The following is a 13,892-nucleotide window of genomic DNA, read 5'->3' as shown; positions in this document are numbered from 1 at the left end:
AAAATTAGAATTTCATGGCGAAGCAGTCCTCAGCGGCGCCGTGGCTTAGATGGTTAAAGCGCCTGTCTAGTAAACAGGAGATCCTGGGTTCGAATCCCAGCGGTGCCTTTGAATGACGGCTGTGAAACGTTTTCTTGTGGTTTGACATGTTTTTTATCGAGACAGGACAATACATTGCATAAATAAAGAAGTATGGCTGAAGGGGTGCTTTTGGTTAACAGCTGAACACGCTTACGAAAAGAAAACCGCCCGCAAAAGCTACTTATCTCCACGAAGAGTATTGTTCGTGTCCATGTGTAAAGGCGCCCAAGAAAAACGGTTCTTACTACAGTAAAACCTGGTTTATTGATTTAATAATGTTACTGTTCATTGTGTGTGCAGAAATTGTTCGCCTTATATTTTGTGAGTGGACTGGACTGAAAGCGCTCATGTATTTTGGATCGTATTTACTGAATACCTTGCCCAATTATATGCACGTCTTGATGAACGCAGAGATGAAAAGCATTCATCTGTACATGCGTGCGGACGATGATCTTACCAGAACGAAAAATCAGGGGTAAATACGTTTTTTTTTAAGTCAAGGCTTTTGAAAAACAGGCCTCCATGATCACCTGCTTTGCTGAGGCTGCATTGACAAAAAGCGAGGAATTTCTTCTTGAGCGCCAGGGCACAGGTGATCTGGTGCGCACTAAAATGACGTCACAAACAAAACACACTGCTCCAGGTGAGGCTCGAACTCACAACCTCGGCATCGCTCTGCAGAGTACTGCCATATAAGTACCGCGCGCTAACCGATTGCGCCACTGGAGCTGCGCGAAATACCCAATTTACCACAACCACACAGCTATATCAGCTTCCAGAAGTCTACGTGAGGTTCCGAAACTGTTTTCCCTCATCGTTCGTGTAAATCACACAACCCAAAGCCGAGTGTTACCCCATCCCGGCATTCCTGGGTCATGCTGTGAACTCGAATTGAAAGTACAAACGCTGACTGGTTGCAGGAGAAACGAGGAGAACGTCTCAGCTCTCTGGCCCCATTCTCGGTTATAACATTTCACCAAATTCAATTGTAGCAGCAATAAATTAGTGTCAGAGCCTTTAGCTTTAGTGCGGTATGTAAAAGCCAAAGGCTCGACGGTTCAGTGAAAAAATACACTTCAAACACTACCTGCTTGTTAGAGCATCACAGAGGCTGGCTGAACAGTGTCCTCTCTAAACAGCTTTAACACATCCTTTACACAGGTCAGTCGCTGATATTTGAAAGAGGGGCTTCTTCATCCTACGAAGTTCAAAGGCCTCACTCGAGGGGATTTTCACACGTACAAGTACAAAGCAGGTCACATCGCGTTTCGGTCGCGGCCCATCTTCAGGAGCGCACAAGTGCAAGACGGCTCGAGTATGAGTGCAGGAGGCGAGAAAAGGAGATCAAAAGCACAGGGACCTGAGACAGGGGGCGGAATCTCTCTGATCATCAATGTTTTCACCTGGGCCCTGAAACGGATCTCTCAAGTCTGCCTTTTTCGCCTATGTGAATGCGATTCTTGTAGTTGTTTTCGGTTTGAGAAGTGTTTATGGTCCTAGGATGGTTCATCCTTTAACAACGAAAATTACATATATATTTTAAATACTCTTTCCCTGCCTGGGCTGCGCCAGCATTGGACGCACTACACTACATTTGCCGAGATTAAAACGAGAGAACGGACCGGGGAGGAGGAAACGAGAGGACGTCCCGTCCTCTAGAACAGCACGTTTCTCAGAAACACGTCGGGGGGTGGACGGGATGAAAGGGGAGGTTTATTAAACATCAGCCAGCGGTCCAAAGTCCCGCTCCTTGCCCTCTCCCTCCCGGCAGAGGCGGCCGAAAACGAGTTTATGCCCACAGGCGAGCTGAGTGCTACAGTAGGCCCTCTCTCATACACACAGAGCGATTCCTGCTTTAAAAAAAAGCACATATTTTTTTTTACAATTTCATACAAAAACCTGTGGAATTCGAAAACCAAGACTCTTTCCTGGAGCAATTCCTGGCGACTCTTGCGTGTTTCTAGGACGTCTGCCGCAGAAATAGCTTCTGCTTCACTGTAAAGGAGGAGCTATTTTGTAGGATTACATTACAGAAACACCGCGGGTTTTCTTAGATAGAGAGATACTTTATTGATCCCGTGAGGGAAATTGCAGTGCAACAGCAGATTAACACAGACAACACAACCACAGTGTAACGAATGATACAATAATAATAATAATAGTACAATACATACAATACAATCAGTACAGTGAGGGGTGCACTAAAAGAGTTACTCACAGTCCGGACACACAAAGAACAAACTAGAACAGAACAGTACGCAGAAAAATCGTATCACACATATGAATATAAATATAGATAAAATATAGATATAAATATAAATGTATTGCGCGGGTCCCTGGCATATATTGCACAAAAAACGGTTGTAAACGGGAAAAGAAAAGAAAGAGAACAGATGTAGCAGTAGATGTGTAGATGCGTTCAGTCCAGAAACAGGTCACTGTCAGTGTTGCCTCTGCCCAGACGCAAGGTGGATGCGTTATACGGAAAGACTGCCATAAGTGCGCAAGTGAGTCTGTGTGTGAGAACCGACCCCATCATAGTTGTTAATGTGTGCTGTATTGAGCTTTCATATTCGTTTGTTTTGTTTACCCATTACCTCGGCGTGACCCTCATCACGCTCAAATGGATCAAATTCCACCTTCTGTCTCATCAAGGCGTTTCTTGAAACATTTCAGGAAATTCACAACAGAAGGTTTTGTTGTCATCTTCATTCAGGAGGTAAGTGAGGCTGTCCGCGTTGGTGGTATAGTGGTGAGCATAGCTGCCTTCCAAGCAGTTGACCCGGGTTCGATTCCCGGCCAACGCATCGGAGAGCTCTTTTGCCGGCAGCCCACTGGAGCTCAGCAGGTGTGATACAGCCTGGCCAGTATCTAGATGGGAGACTCCTGGTAAAGTAGTTCAGGTGGGGAGCTGCGTCAGCATGCGTAGACTGCAAAGAAACAAGTAATAGGTTTGTTCCATGCTGAAAAGAAGAAGAGAGAAAACACAACGTTTCGGCCGTGGAGCCTTCTTCAGGTGTGAGAGCTTCAGCTTCTTCTGCTCACACCTGAAGAAGGCTCCACGGCCGAAACGTTGTGTTTTCTCTCTTCTTTTTTTCAGCATGGAATAAACCTATTACTTGTTCCTTTGACTCCTGGTAAAGCTGAGGCTGCTGCAGGAAGAGGTGTTAGTGGGGCCAGCAGGGGGCGCTCACCCTGCGGTCTATGTGGGTCCTGATGCCCCAGTAAAGTGACGGAGACACTATACTGTAAAAAGGCGCTGTCCTTCAGACGAGACGTAAAACCGAGGTCCTGACTCTCTGTGGTCAGTAAACATCCCAGAATGTTTCTCGAAAAGAGTAGGGGTGTGACCCCAGTGTCCTGACCAAATTTCCTCCTGGCCTTTACCCATCATGGCCTCCTAATAATCCCCATCTCTGAACTGGCTTCATCACTCTGTTAATTATTATTATTATTATTATTATTATTATTATTATTATTATTATTATTATGATTACTATACTGGCGTCTTTTTCAGAAAATAACATAAACACTAAAAGATTAAGAAAAATCATGATAGTGGCGTTTCGGGGACCCAACCATTATTATTATTATTGGATAATTCCTATCGCACTGCAGAAGATCCATTTTTTGTGGGATGTTTTTTTTTTCAGTTTCCAGAAGTGTGCCGTTGTCTGAAACAAGATGAGTAGCTCTATTACAGTACAGACTATCCTTCAGAATTGAGGTCTAAAGATTTTTTCCCTAGAGTTTGCCTATCGTGTATATTGGGTGAATTGTTCTGCAGTATTTGGGGCGGTTTAGTCGCCCTTTGTGTATAGGCGCTATGCTCGCGTCTTTCCAGTCAGTGGGTACAGCCTATGCATAATATGCATCGTTTATGTACAAACAGAAGAATGGCACCAGGTCATGGAGAAATCTTGCTTTTTAGGGCTTGCACTGCCTGTTAAACCTCTGGCTCTCCCATACTAATAGTATTTGATGCAAAACCTCTTCATTTGTTTAAAGTTTCCCCCAAAACTTGGACACAGGCGTCAAAACAACAACAGCAACGCTATAGAGACAGTAAGGACACAGAGCGCTTGCAAGACCAATCCTATTGGCCACATAGCGGTGGGCTGAAGATGTCTCCGCCCTCGCTTTGGGTGAGGCTCGCCGGCTTTCTTGTTTATAGCGAGGAAGGAGAAAGTTTTTATTTAAACACCAGAAATACAAAAAAAAGGAGACAGAATATTAAAATAGATACAGAAATAGAGACTTCACAGCCACTTCACAGTTCTAAAAGCTGAAAACTATACTTTTTACATATTTCCATTGTATGCCCTGCCTTTTGAGTCTTTAAAATTCAAATAGAATTTAAATAAAAAAGGAATTCTACTTCTAAAGCATTAAGAGAGGGAGCAGTATTAGACCATTGACTTTCGTGGATGAAGTATTTCTCCAAAATACTTAACAGATTAATAATCAAAGCATAACCCTTTATCCAAATCAGATCTAACAAAATATAAAATAATATCAAAATCTTTCTATTTAACGTTTACCTTCAAATGTTTAACAATAACATTTTGCAAATCTATCCACAACACTTTTCAATACATACAGTTAAACAGATGTAACAGAGATTCCAGGAAGGAGGGTCTGACGTGTGTAAAGAAGCAGCCACTCAGCGGTTTCGCCCCGGCTTCGGGGGAGGGCTGACGTTGACCGGTTGTCTTTGTGCGTTTCCCGGTTTGACATCTCTTTCCAACTCCTCGAAGTCTCTCCGCGAGGATTACCCGGGGGACAGACAGTCTTTCCAGCGGCTCCGCGGCTCGCCTCGTCCAGACCCTCAGGTACCCTCGCCTGCAGCTCAAGAGAAGCGAACAGCGACAGACCCTGTCGCTCTCTCGGTGTGGTGTTTCCGAGGTCGGAATAAATAAAGAGAACCGTTTCTGCAGCAGAGCTAGCCTACATCACAGCACTTATCCTGAAACGACAGCGATCGACTCTTCGCTCGCATTACAACGTTTTTGAAAGAGCACATAGAGACGTCGGCAAAATCGAGTTGAAACAGTCCGATTCTTTTTTTTAAACTGAAGAAACTTTCACATCTTTAACTACTTGCTGCAAATAACTGCATAATATATATATGCAATTAAGGGGCTGATCGTGTGCTATTTCTTACAGCAGCACAGAGGGACAAATGCAGAGTGTACATAAAGTACGTACACACTATACTGCACAAAGATTGAGGGACATTGAAAAGCAGTCTGTCTAGTGTTTGCAATCTGTCCAGTTGCAATACTTGTTCCGTTTGCAATGCCTTTCGCTATACAATTCATTTATCTTTAAACTCCTTTCGAAAGATTGTATAACTTAAGTATTAATAATGTACATACAGACTGTGGGGTTCCACTAACAATAGTGTGACAGTACTTAAAACCCTCTTGAGAGGATTACGTCACATTTCAAGTTTGAACGTCGCACAGAACCGCACTGGAAAACCAGCGGTCTGACTGTAATCTATGAAAAGCCGGTTGCATAATATTGCAAGGGGCCCCAAGCGTCCGGCCGACGCTCGGAGCTGCCTGTTAAAGGTTGTGGGGCGGGGATCCAATCGCTTCGACAGCGCCCGCAGCTCGCGCCAGCTCCCGGAGGTCGCCGAGTTCGTTCGGAGGAACTCGGACTCCGGTTACAGTACAGAGCCAGCTGACGTGCTCCGGGGGCACACGAGAGGGGAAAAACCTGCTTCTCCTGCCCTGATAGGGGGCTGCTTACTTCCATTTGGAAATCAGACATTAGCAGTTTGTGGCCTCTTGGAGGTCTTATCCAGCAGTCTGTATATATATATTGGTATATATATATACTGGTAAAACTCTTCAGAATTGCTTTAGAAGTAGACACTTTATTTCTCAAGATCACACGTTCTGGAAAAAAACTGTCGCTAAACGTCATCTAAACGTAGAAGCGCACGCCTGTGCGATTGATCTCATGGGAATTGGCGGTTCTTGACACCTTTTCTTGCCTTTCGTGTGGCCTGGGATTGACGAAGGATATTTGCTGCAGAGGCTTGTTTTTCAAGCGGATCTGTTAGGCAACTGGTTGTCAGTACGCAGTCTTGAGTAGCCTGTGATGTACAGTTCCAGCGCCCGCGGGTGACGTCGGCTCTTCCCTCTTCAGCTGTAGAATGGCCGGCGTGGGGAAGCTCCGCGTGGCGGTGATCGGCGCAGGCGCGGCTGGGCTCTGCGCCGCCCGGCATCTGCTGGCGCGCCGGGACATCTTCGCGCCCCCCGTGGTGTACGAGCTGACGGAGCGGGTGGGCGGCACCTGGGTCTACGAGGATCGCGTGGGCACCGACGAGAACGGGCTGCCAGTGCACAGCAGCATGTACAGAGACCTGAGGTAACGCCGGGTAAAGCACCCAGCAGGCTGGCGCGTCATAGCCAGAACGCAAAGGAACAGGTACAAGTTTATTACAGGAAAGAGACACGTTTCGGCTGTAGAGCCTTCTTCAGGTGTTCAGGCTCCACAGCTGAAACATCCTTTTAGCAGGGAATAAACCTTCACCTGTTCCTTTGCAGCCTACACGTGCTGACGCAACTCCCTACTCGAACATAGGCAGAATAGGAACAAATACAGGTTTATTCAATGCTGAAAAGAGAAGAAAAGAAACAACATTTCAGCTGTAGAGTCTTCTTCAGCTGTGGCACAATGTTTCAGCTGTGGAGCCTTCTTCGGTTGTGGCACAATGTTTCAGCTGTGGAGCCTTCTTCAGGTGTGTCACACCCGAAGAAGCCTCCACAGCCGAAACATTGTGCTTCGTTTCTTCTCTTTTCAGCGTGGAATTAACCTTTACTTATTGTCACGAACACGGACTGAAATCCGTGTCAGATCTTGTAGAAGACCCTATGCGATGCGGTAAGAGCTGGAGAAAACAGGAGGCGTGGTAAAAGGGAAAACACAGGGGTTTAATAGTGCACAAAATAATAGTGACAGTCCGTGAGACAGTGAACGGGGAAGACAAAACGGCATCCAAATCCAAACGGGTCCAAGGGCAGGTCAAAGCACAGTCCGAGAGTCCATCAACAAGGAATCCATCCTGGGACGCGACAAAGTTAAAATCCCCGGGAGGGGGGAGCACACGGACAAACAAAACATGGAGGTCCAAGGGTGACGGGGCGAGATCCTCCAGACCCCGGGCTCAGGAAGCGGGAGGTGTCGGGGATGAGGCCTATGCCCTCAGGAGACGGGCGTAGGGTTTCCTGGTGCTGGGCGGGCCTCACAACATCTTACCCTAATGATGAGCCCCGAGGACTGGAGGAGCTGGTCTTTAAATAATAACGCTAAAAGGGTACACCTGGAGAGCTTAATCACACGGACAATAATGAGAGCAGTGGAGCGCCCTCTAGGGAGGGGTGTCGGGCGTGACACTTATTCCTTTGCAGTCTACGCATGCTGACAAGGCTACGTACCTGAACTACATAGTCAGAATACTCACATTTTAACAGCAGTTTCTGTTTTCTTATCTACCTGTTAAGTATGTGGTTTTACAAATTGGTTTTATTTTCATGAAGTCTTTTTAGATCGGAATTGTTCTATTTTAACGAGTTTATTCCAGTGCGTAGAATGACGATATGACTACCAGGCAGTGTGTATTCTGCTCTGGGGCAGTGCCCCGCCCTGGAGTGTGACCGTGCAGTGGGCTTCCTACCCCTGAACCTGGAATAAAGGCTTTGTAACCCTCAACAGGACCAATATCCCCAAGGAAGTGATGGCGTTCCCCGATTTTCCCTTCGACAAGCACCTGTCCTCCTTCGTCCACCACACGGAGGTGCGGAGGTACCTGGAGAAGTACTGTGAGCACTTCCGCCTGCGGGAGCACATCAAGGTACAGCTCCCGTTCCCCTCCGTCTCCCGGCAGGGCGCCCCTGACCGGCCGCGGTCTGTGGCCGCGCTCTGACCCGTGCCCTCCTGCCCGCAGTTCCGCACCATGGTCGACGCGGTCAAGCCGGTCGGCGCGCCCACGGGCTGGCGGGGGCTGGCGTGGGACGTCACCGTCACCAACAGCCTCCGCCAGAAGGAGAGCGTCACGGAGCGCTTCGACGCCGTGATGGTCTGCAACGGGTAAGTCAGGGATCATGGACACAAGCCCCCAGCAGTCTTCTGTAGTTACCTGCACACAGGTACACTGACAGGACACAGTCATGCTGATAGCACACAGGTACACTGATTGCACACAGGTGTGCTGATAGTACACAGGTACACTGATAGAACACAGTCACCTGCACACAGGTACACTGATAGAAAACAGGCATGCTCATAGTACACAGTCATCTGTATATGGGTACACTGATAGTACACAGCTCCCCCCCACTATCTCGCCATTTGCTCTTACTGACCTGCTACAGTGAATATTTCTGTTGTGCCTTTAACGTTTTCCTAAACTTATTGGTCAAAATACTAGAAAAGACCACCAGGAATTGTTGGGCCTTTAGCACACATTTAACAGAATATTTAACAGAGTACATATTCCTCCATGTTCTGAAATATGCAGCCCTATCCCATCCTGTGCTTTTAGAAGGATCACATCCAGTTTAAAAAGGCCACGGGTTTGATCAGGCCTTCCAGTCCAGCTGGGTCCGTGTCTCCATAGTCCCTTAACTCGCTACGTCCCCTCCTCTGCCTTGTCTACGGGCACCTTCCTGAGTGTCTGCGCATGTGTGTTTTCCAGGCACTTTTATGATCCCTATATTCCACCCATCCCCGGTCTGGAGAACTTTAAAGGTAAACCTCTCTTCTTCCAGCTCAGTTCTTTTAAAGCTGACATGTCTGATTTTATAGTTCAGGTGGGGAGCTGCGTCAGCATGCGAAGGCTGCAAAGGAACAAGTAATAGGTTTATTCCATGCTGAAAAAAAGAAGAAAGAAATGGTCTGATTTAATGTTCAACAACAGACAGATCACACGTTCCACAACTACTGTAGTTCAGCCTGCTTCTACCATACTGCCACCATCTACCAATGAGCGTTATTTCTTAGTTGATCAAAACTTTAACTGGTACACTGGCTAGAGGCATAATGGACCAGCAGGATGCTGAAAATTATTTACAGTGATTAAAACATGTTCTTGGAATGAACAGAATAAAACTTTGTAATGGAACGAGTCGGTGAGTTCCACAATCAGACAAGTGATTTGTATTCTGTCGCACGGCATGGATAGGAATAGGGCTTACTGGGATGAGACATTCCAATACAGTTCCACTGGCCGAACCTCTGAGTCTCTAACCTCTGCTGTAGAAACGGATGTACTGCTGTGCAAAGAGCCGCCGTGGTCTCCCCCTGCATTAGCTCAGAGATGAAGAAACTGCAGCAATGACTCAGGAGCAGGTTTATGCAATTTCCAAAACTGAAAGAGGAGATAAAGACAAAAACATCAAAACTGGCATCTAGCGAGGCTAAACAAACAGGACTTGCTTGCTCAGCGCAGAGGGATTGATTATTGGAAACCCACTGTAGCCAAGCTGCATGTCTGTGTTAATGCTGCGGGCGTTTCGATAGTGCAGTCCAAGGGGCACTGGTCTCCGGGCTCGGGGCCTGTTGCACGGATTCGGTTTCACATCAGGAGCAGTTTAAACTAAGGAGCTGGTGCTCACGCCGATGGAGTGGAGTCCGTAGACTGAGGTGAGGCTGACTGGAAGTGAGGTCCCATCTGCGATGCAGGAGGTTTGCAACACATAGCAATGGGACTCCTATACCTTCCACTGCAAAATCAGTGCATATACTGTATAGAGGTATCATTTCGTGCATTGACCCCCTGATAGTAGAGCTATCACTTCATGCATTGAGCCCCATGAACTACAGCTATCATTTCATGCATTGAACTCCCTGAACTACAGCTACTGTATCATTTCATGTATTGACACCCTGATAGTAGAGCTATCACTTCATGCATTGAGCCCCATGAACTACAGCTATCATTTCATGCATTGAACTCCCTGAACTACAGCTACTGTATCATTTCATGCATTGACCCCCCTGAACTTGTTTGGCTTGTACTGCACTGTATTTGTACTGGCTTGTTTCATGCATGCAACCCCCTCAGGCATTGAAGACAGGTATGAGGCAGACCTGACTGCCCTCTCTGGCTCCTTCACAGGGACGCTGATGCACAGTCATGACTACCGCTGTGCCGAGCCCCTGGCTGGGAAATCTGTGGTCCTGCTGGGGGCTGGGCTGTCGGGGCTGGATATCGCGGTGGAGCTGTCCAAGGTGGACGCCCAGGTGACCCTCAGCCACGGGAACCGCCCCCTCACCTGCCGCCTGCCCCCAGGCGTGCGCCAGGCTCCCTCCGTGGAGAAGGTGTTGCCCGACGGGGCGCTGCAGTTCAGGGATGGTGAGCTGGCCCGGCCCGAGGTCTTCCTGCTCTGCACGGGCTACAACTTCACCTACCCCTTCCTGGCTGCGGCGCCGGAGCTGGGGCTGCGGGTTCAAGACCACCTGGTCACCCCCCTGTACAAGTTCCTGCTGCACCCGGCCTACCCCTCCCTCTTCATCGTGGGCATCTGCCGAGCCATCTGCCCCTTCCCGCACTTCCACTGCCAGGTCAGTGCCACCTTGAAGGGGAACTGCAAGGCTATTGTTATATTTCGGGGTTAAAAAGAACCGACATTGATGAGTGGTTTTCAAACCACAGTGAAAGTAAAATGTACACAGTAACATGTAAAACCTTGAATTTACTGTACATCACAAAATAGACAACATTTCCAGGTATGCAGAGCGTCATTTTCTGCGATTCAGAATGGGCCAACAAAACTTCTGGTTGCATGAAGCTGCCCTATGACATTCTAAGCAAGCAGGCTTGTGAATACATCTCTTTTAATCCAGTAGTGATATTGCTCTCGACCTTGAGAGGGTTTTGCTGACAAATACTACTTGCTTGTTAACTCTGCACGCAGATCATGTTGGAACACTTCTGCAATGAAGTATCTGCTGCACAACCTGTACTCATTTGCTTGTTCATCCCATTACACTGGTCATGACAGTGACTAGGGAGCAGGAAGGGCCAATTCATGTCACAGTTCTCGCGAACTCTCACTCTCGCCCATAACGAGACCAGTGGTTTGTGACAACACGGTGACGTGCAGGACTTTAACAAAGTTCACAATTTTTGTGCTTAAATCAAAGTTTGTCTTTTTTTTTCTATGATGTCAAAGAATTTATTTTGTTACCGAGATTTAATGACCGGTCTGGGAAATTGGGACTGCAGCTCCCCTTTAACAGATGAGCAGGAAACAGAGCGCATGGGGGGAGGCATGCAGGTGGGCACAGTGTGCCAGGCTGAGGCTCTGGTACATGCTGGTCGAGTTAGATCTTGGTCAGAGGAGCAGGACACAGTCTTGTGCAGATTCACTTTCATTGAGCTCATCAAGGAGAGCCACACACTCCAAGGGCTTCCTAGCTCTTACATTCAGCACACAGGCTCAGAGAGAAGCTGCGTCCACACGGTGAATGCTCGTCCTGCTTTATGATCTGTTTGTGTTTGTCCTGTCCTTCCACGTGTGAAAAAGTCGGTTTCACCCTTTGAGTGGTAGTCATGCCCTTAGGTGTGATGACTTCTGTTCTTAACACCTTGTAGAAACTCTCGCAAAGAAAGAAATCAATTTGTGTTAAAGCAAGTTACCGTTATTCTGTTGTACCATATATTGTGGCAATGGCTAAATTAACAGATCCCAGCAATTACTCTATTATCTGCCACAGTGTGGTTCAGTAGCAATATTGCAGTGCAGGATATATGTAATATAGATATATGTCCTACTTCAATCTAAGTCTGATTTTTAAAGTGATATGCTTCCACTTGTGCTTTTACATCCTCTGTGGGGTGTTTGTCCCGTGTGGGAGCCACTGTGTTGCGTTCTTGCAGAAAGATCGCGCTGAGCCCGCCTGCTCTCGCCTCTGTCCCCAGACGCAGTACGTGCTGTCCGTGCTGGACGGGTCCTGCCCCCTGCCCAGCCGGGAGGAGATGGAGCGGGAGACGACGGCGGAGATCGAGTCCCGGCGCCGGCGTGGCATCCCCACCCGCCACATCCTGAAGCTGGACTCGGAGCAGTGGGACTACAACGACCAGCTGGCCCAGCTGGCCGGCTTCCCGCCCCTGCCCCCGTACTGGAAGAGGCTGTACGAGGCCAACAAGGCCTTCCGCGCGCGGGACCTGCTCAACTACAAGACCTACAGCTACGCCGTGCTGAACGAGCGCGAGTGGACCGTGCAGAGGCCGCAGCCCGAGCCGCAGCAGCAGGCATAGAGGAGCGACCGCTCCGGTATCCCATCACCCCCCCCCCCCCCCAGAGCCCAGCCTGTGCTGCACATTAATCCGAATCAAACTATCGTAATTAGCTGCGCGCACACCCGGGCACGAGCAAACAAGGCCGCGCCCCGCAAAGGGGTGCGTGTGCGCGCTCACCCCTCTCCCCCCACCCCCGTGTGGACCGCGAGACCGCGTCCTTGTTCCTGCTCCCACGCGTGGATCCCCGCCAGCACCTCGGCGCTCTCTCTCTCTCTGGCACCACTGTCTGGATAAACGCGAGCAATAATGGTGTTGAGACAGGAATTTGAAACCGCTGAGTAGTTTCGGTAAACTCAGGCGGGTCTGCCCTGCAGAGCGGAGACGCCGACATTAATGCCGCCGGCCTTATCTCCTACACTTGCCATCAATTGTTAGTCATGGGGTGAAACGTCTATTTCTTCTCATTTATCCCCCCGTGTTGATCCGAGCCTTAAGAACACAGTTTAGATTTTTAAAATGTACTTTTCAGTCCCAGCGCTGTTTTCTCTTACACGACCTCCACCCTCAGGGCTCTTCCCGGACTGCGTATCTTCACTGTTCATAAGCACTACATGATGTAATTCAGGCACTTATCATCTTTATATTGGAGGAATTCATGGGTCTTGACCTTTTGATGCTTTAAAGAGACACGGCACACGGTTAAAGACTTTGCCCGTCCGTCCCCGACGGTCGCTCGCAAGAGGCTTAGAAGGTCGGAGAGTGTTCCGGTGGTTTTAACTGCTCATTTGATTCAGTCAAATGTTCTGTTCCTTTCTCTAATCGAAGATCCGCTCGTCAATATAACAAGGTTAATAATAAAAAGGTCCTGTGAATCTGTTTTTGCAGTCATTTTTGGGCTCGGTGCTTCCCGCGAGACGGGAGGGCGTCCATCTTCTTCCTTCTGTCGAGCGGGCAACTGCCCTCCTCGCGCACGGGGGAAGCCGGGCAGGAAAACACATTTCTTTACACGTCTGCTGCGCGCAGCGTGGTACAAATATTTAGTATCCTCGGCTGTATCTGGAACATGATGTCTGGAAGTCTCTCGGTTTTTCCACCTCTCTAAATCGCCCCATGCTATAAGGTCTGTGAAGAATCAGCCTTCACTGGAGCAATGTAGTTCTCAAGAAAAGCCGTCACCATCCAGACAACTTTCGGATACTGTCGATGAGGTTGGGACTGCCTCGTGTACCTTGTCCAGAGTTCAGATCGACGGCAGGGTCGACTCTCTTACCGTTGACCGTGGGCACGCCTCCGTATCGACGCTGCCCGAAGGTCAACGGCCCGGACCCGAATTCTGACAGCGACAAGAAATCCACGACATCCGAGATAACATAGGGGGACATTTTAAACCTTTTAATCGTGCTTTCGTGAGAACCCCTTTATAACCGGGTTCAAAAGGTTCGTGTTCGGATAGATTTTTCGGTCGCGCGTCACCGTACATAGAAGGAAGCGTTATCAGGGTTTGACGGAGCTGATAAGGCGGAGGGTCGGTGTTTTTAACCCCGGCTCAAGT

At 48.4% G+C, this 13,892-nt stretch overlaps 1 protein-coding gene and 3 non-coding genes across 4 annotated transcripts; 3 read left to right on the top strand and 1 right to left on the bottom strand.

Annotated features, from left to right (window-relative positions):
* The first annotated feature begins 34 nt into the window (after nt 1–34).
* Nucleotides 35–108, top strand: trnat-agu (transfer RNA threonine (anticodon AGU)). The gene has a single exon. It is a non-coding gene; the product is annotated as a tRNA-Thr (tRNA).
* Nucleotides 109–716: 608 nt separating this feature from the next.
* Nucleotides 717–810, bottom strand: trnai-uau (transfer RNA isoleucine (anticodon UAU)). The gene is made up of 2 exons: nt 773–810; nt 717–752 (listed from the first exon to the last, which is right to left on the bottom strand). It is a non-coding gene; the product is annotated as a tRNA-Ile (tRNA).
* A 2,006-nt stretch (nt 811–2,816) lies between these two features.
* trnag-ucc (transfer RNA glycine (anticodon UCC)) lies at nt 2,817–2,888 on the top strand. Its single transcript has one exon. It is a non-coding gene; the product is annotated as a tRNA-Gly (tRNA).
* A 1,887-nt stretch (nt 2,889–4,775) lies between these two features.
* Nucleotides 4,776–13,216, top strand: LOC148838555 (uncharacterized). Its single transcript, XM_088912145.1, has 7 exons — nt 4,776–4,913; nt 6,241–6,462; nt 7,810–7,948; nt 8,042–8,184; nt 8,792–8,844; nt 10,214–10,659; nt 12,020–13,216. The coding sequence occupies exons 2-7, from the start codon at nt 6,248–6,250 to the stop codon at nt 12,356–12,358; spliced, it is 1,335 nt and encodes a 444-aa protein (XP_088768271.1). The 5' UTR covers nt 4,776–4,913; nt 6,241–6,247; the 3' UTR covers nt 12,359–13,216.
* The last annotated feature ends 676 nt before the right edge of the window (nt 13,217–13,892 follow it).

Source organism: Atractosteus spatula, chromosome 3 (assembly GCF_055471065.1).
Source record: "Atractosteus spatula isolate fAtrSpa1 chromosome 3, fAtrSpa1.hap1, whole genome shotgun sequence".
Classification (NCBI taxonomy): domain Eukaryota; kingdom Metazoa; phylum Chordata; class Actinopteri; order Semionotiformes; family Lepisosteidae; genus Atractosteus; species Atractosteus spatula.
This window is presented reverse-complemented; position numbering and strand designations above follow the sequence as displayed.

What these genes read in the sequence shown, in the direction of transcription:
- LOC148838555 (XM_088912145.1), top strand. Translation starts at nt 6,248, where the DNA reads ATGGCCGGCGTGGGGAAGCTCCGCGTGGCGGTGATCGGCGCAGGCGCG. An exon ending in AGCATGTACAGAGACCTGAG is followed by an intron (nt 6,463 to 7,809) that starts GTAACGCCGGGT and finishes AACCCTCAACAG; the next exon opens with GACCAATATCCCCAAGGAAG. An exon ending in GCCTGCGGGAGCACATCAAG is followed by an intron (nt 7,949 to 8,041) that starts GTACAGCTCCCG and finishes TCCTGCCCGCAG; the next exon opens with TTCCGCACCATGGTCGACGC.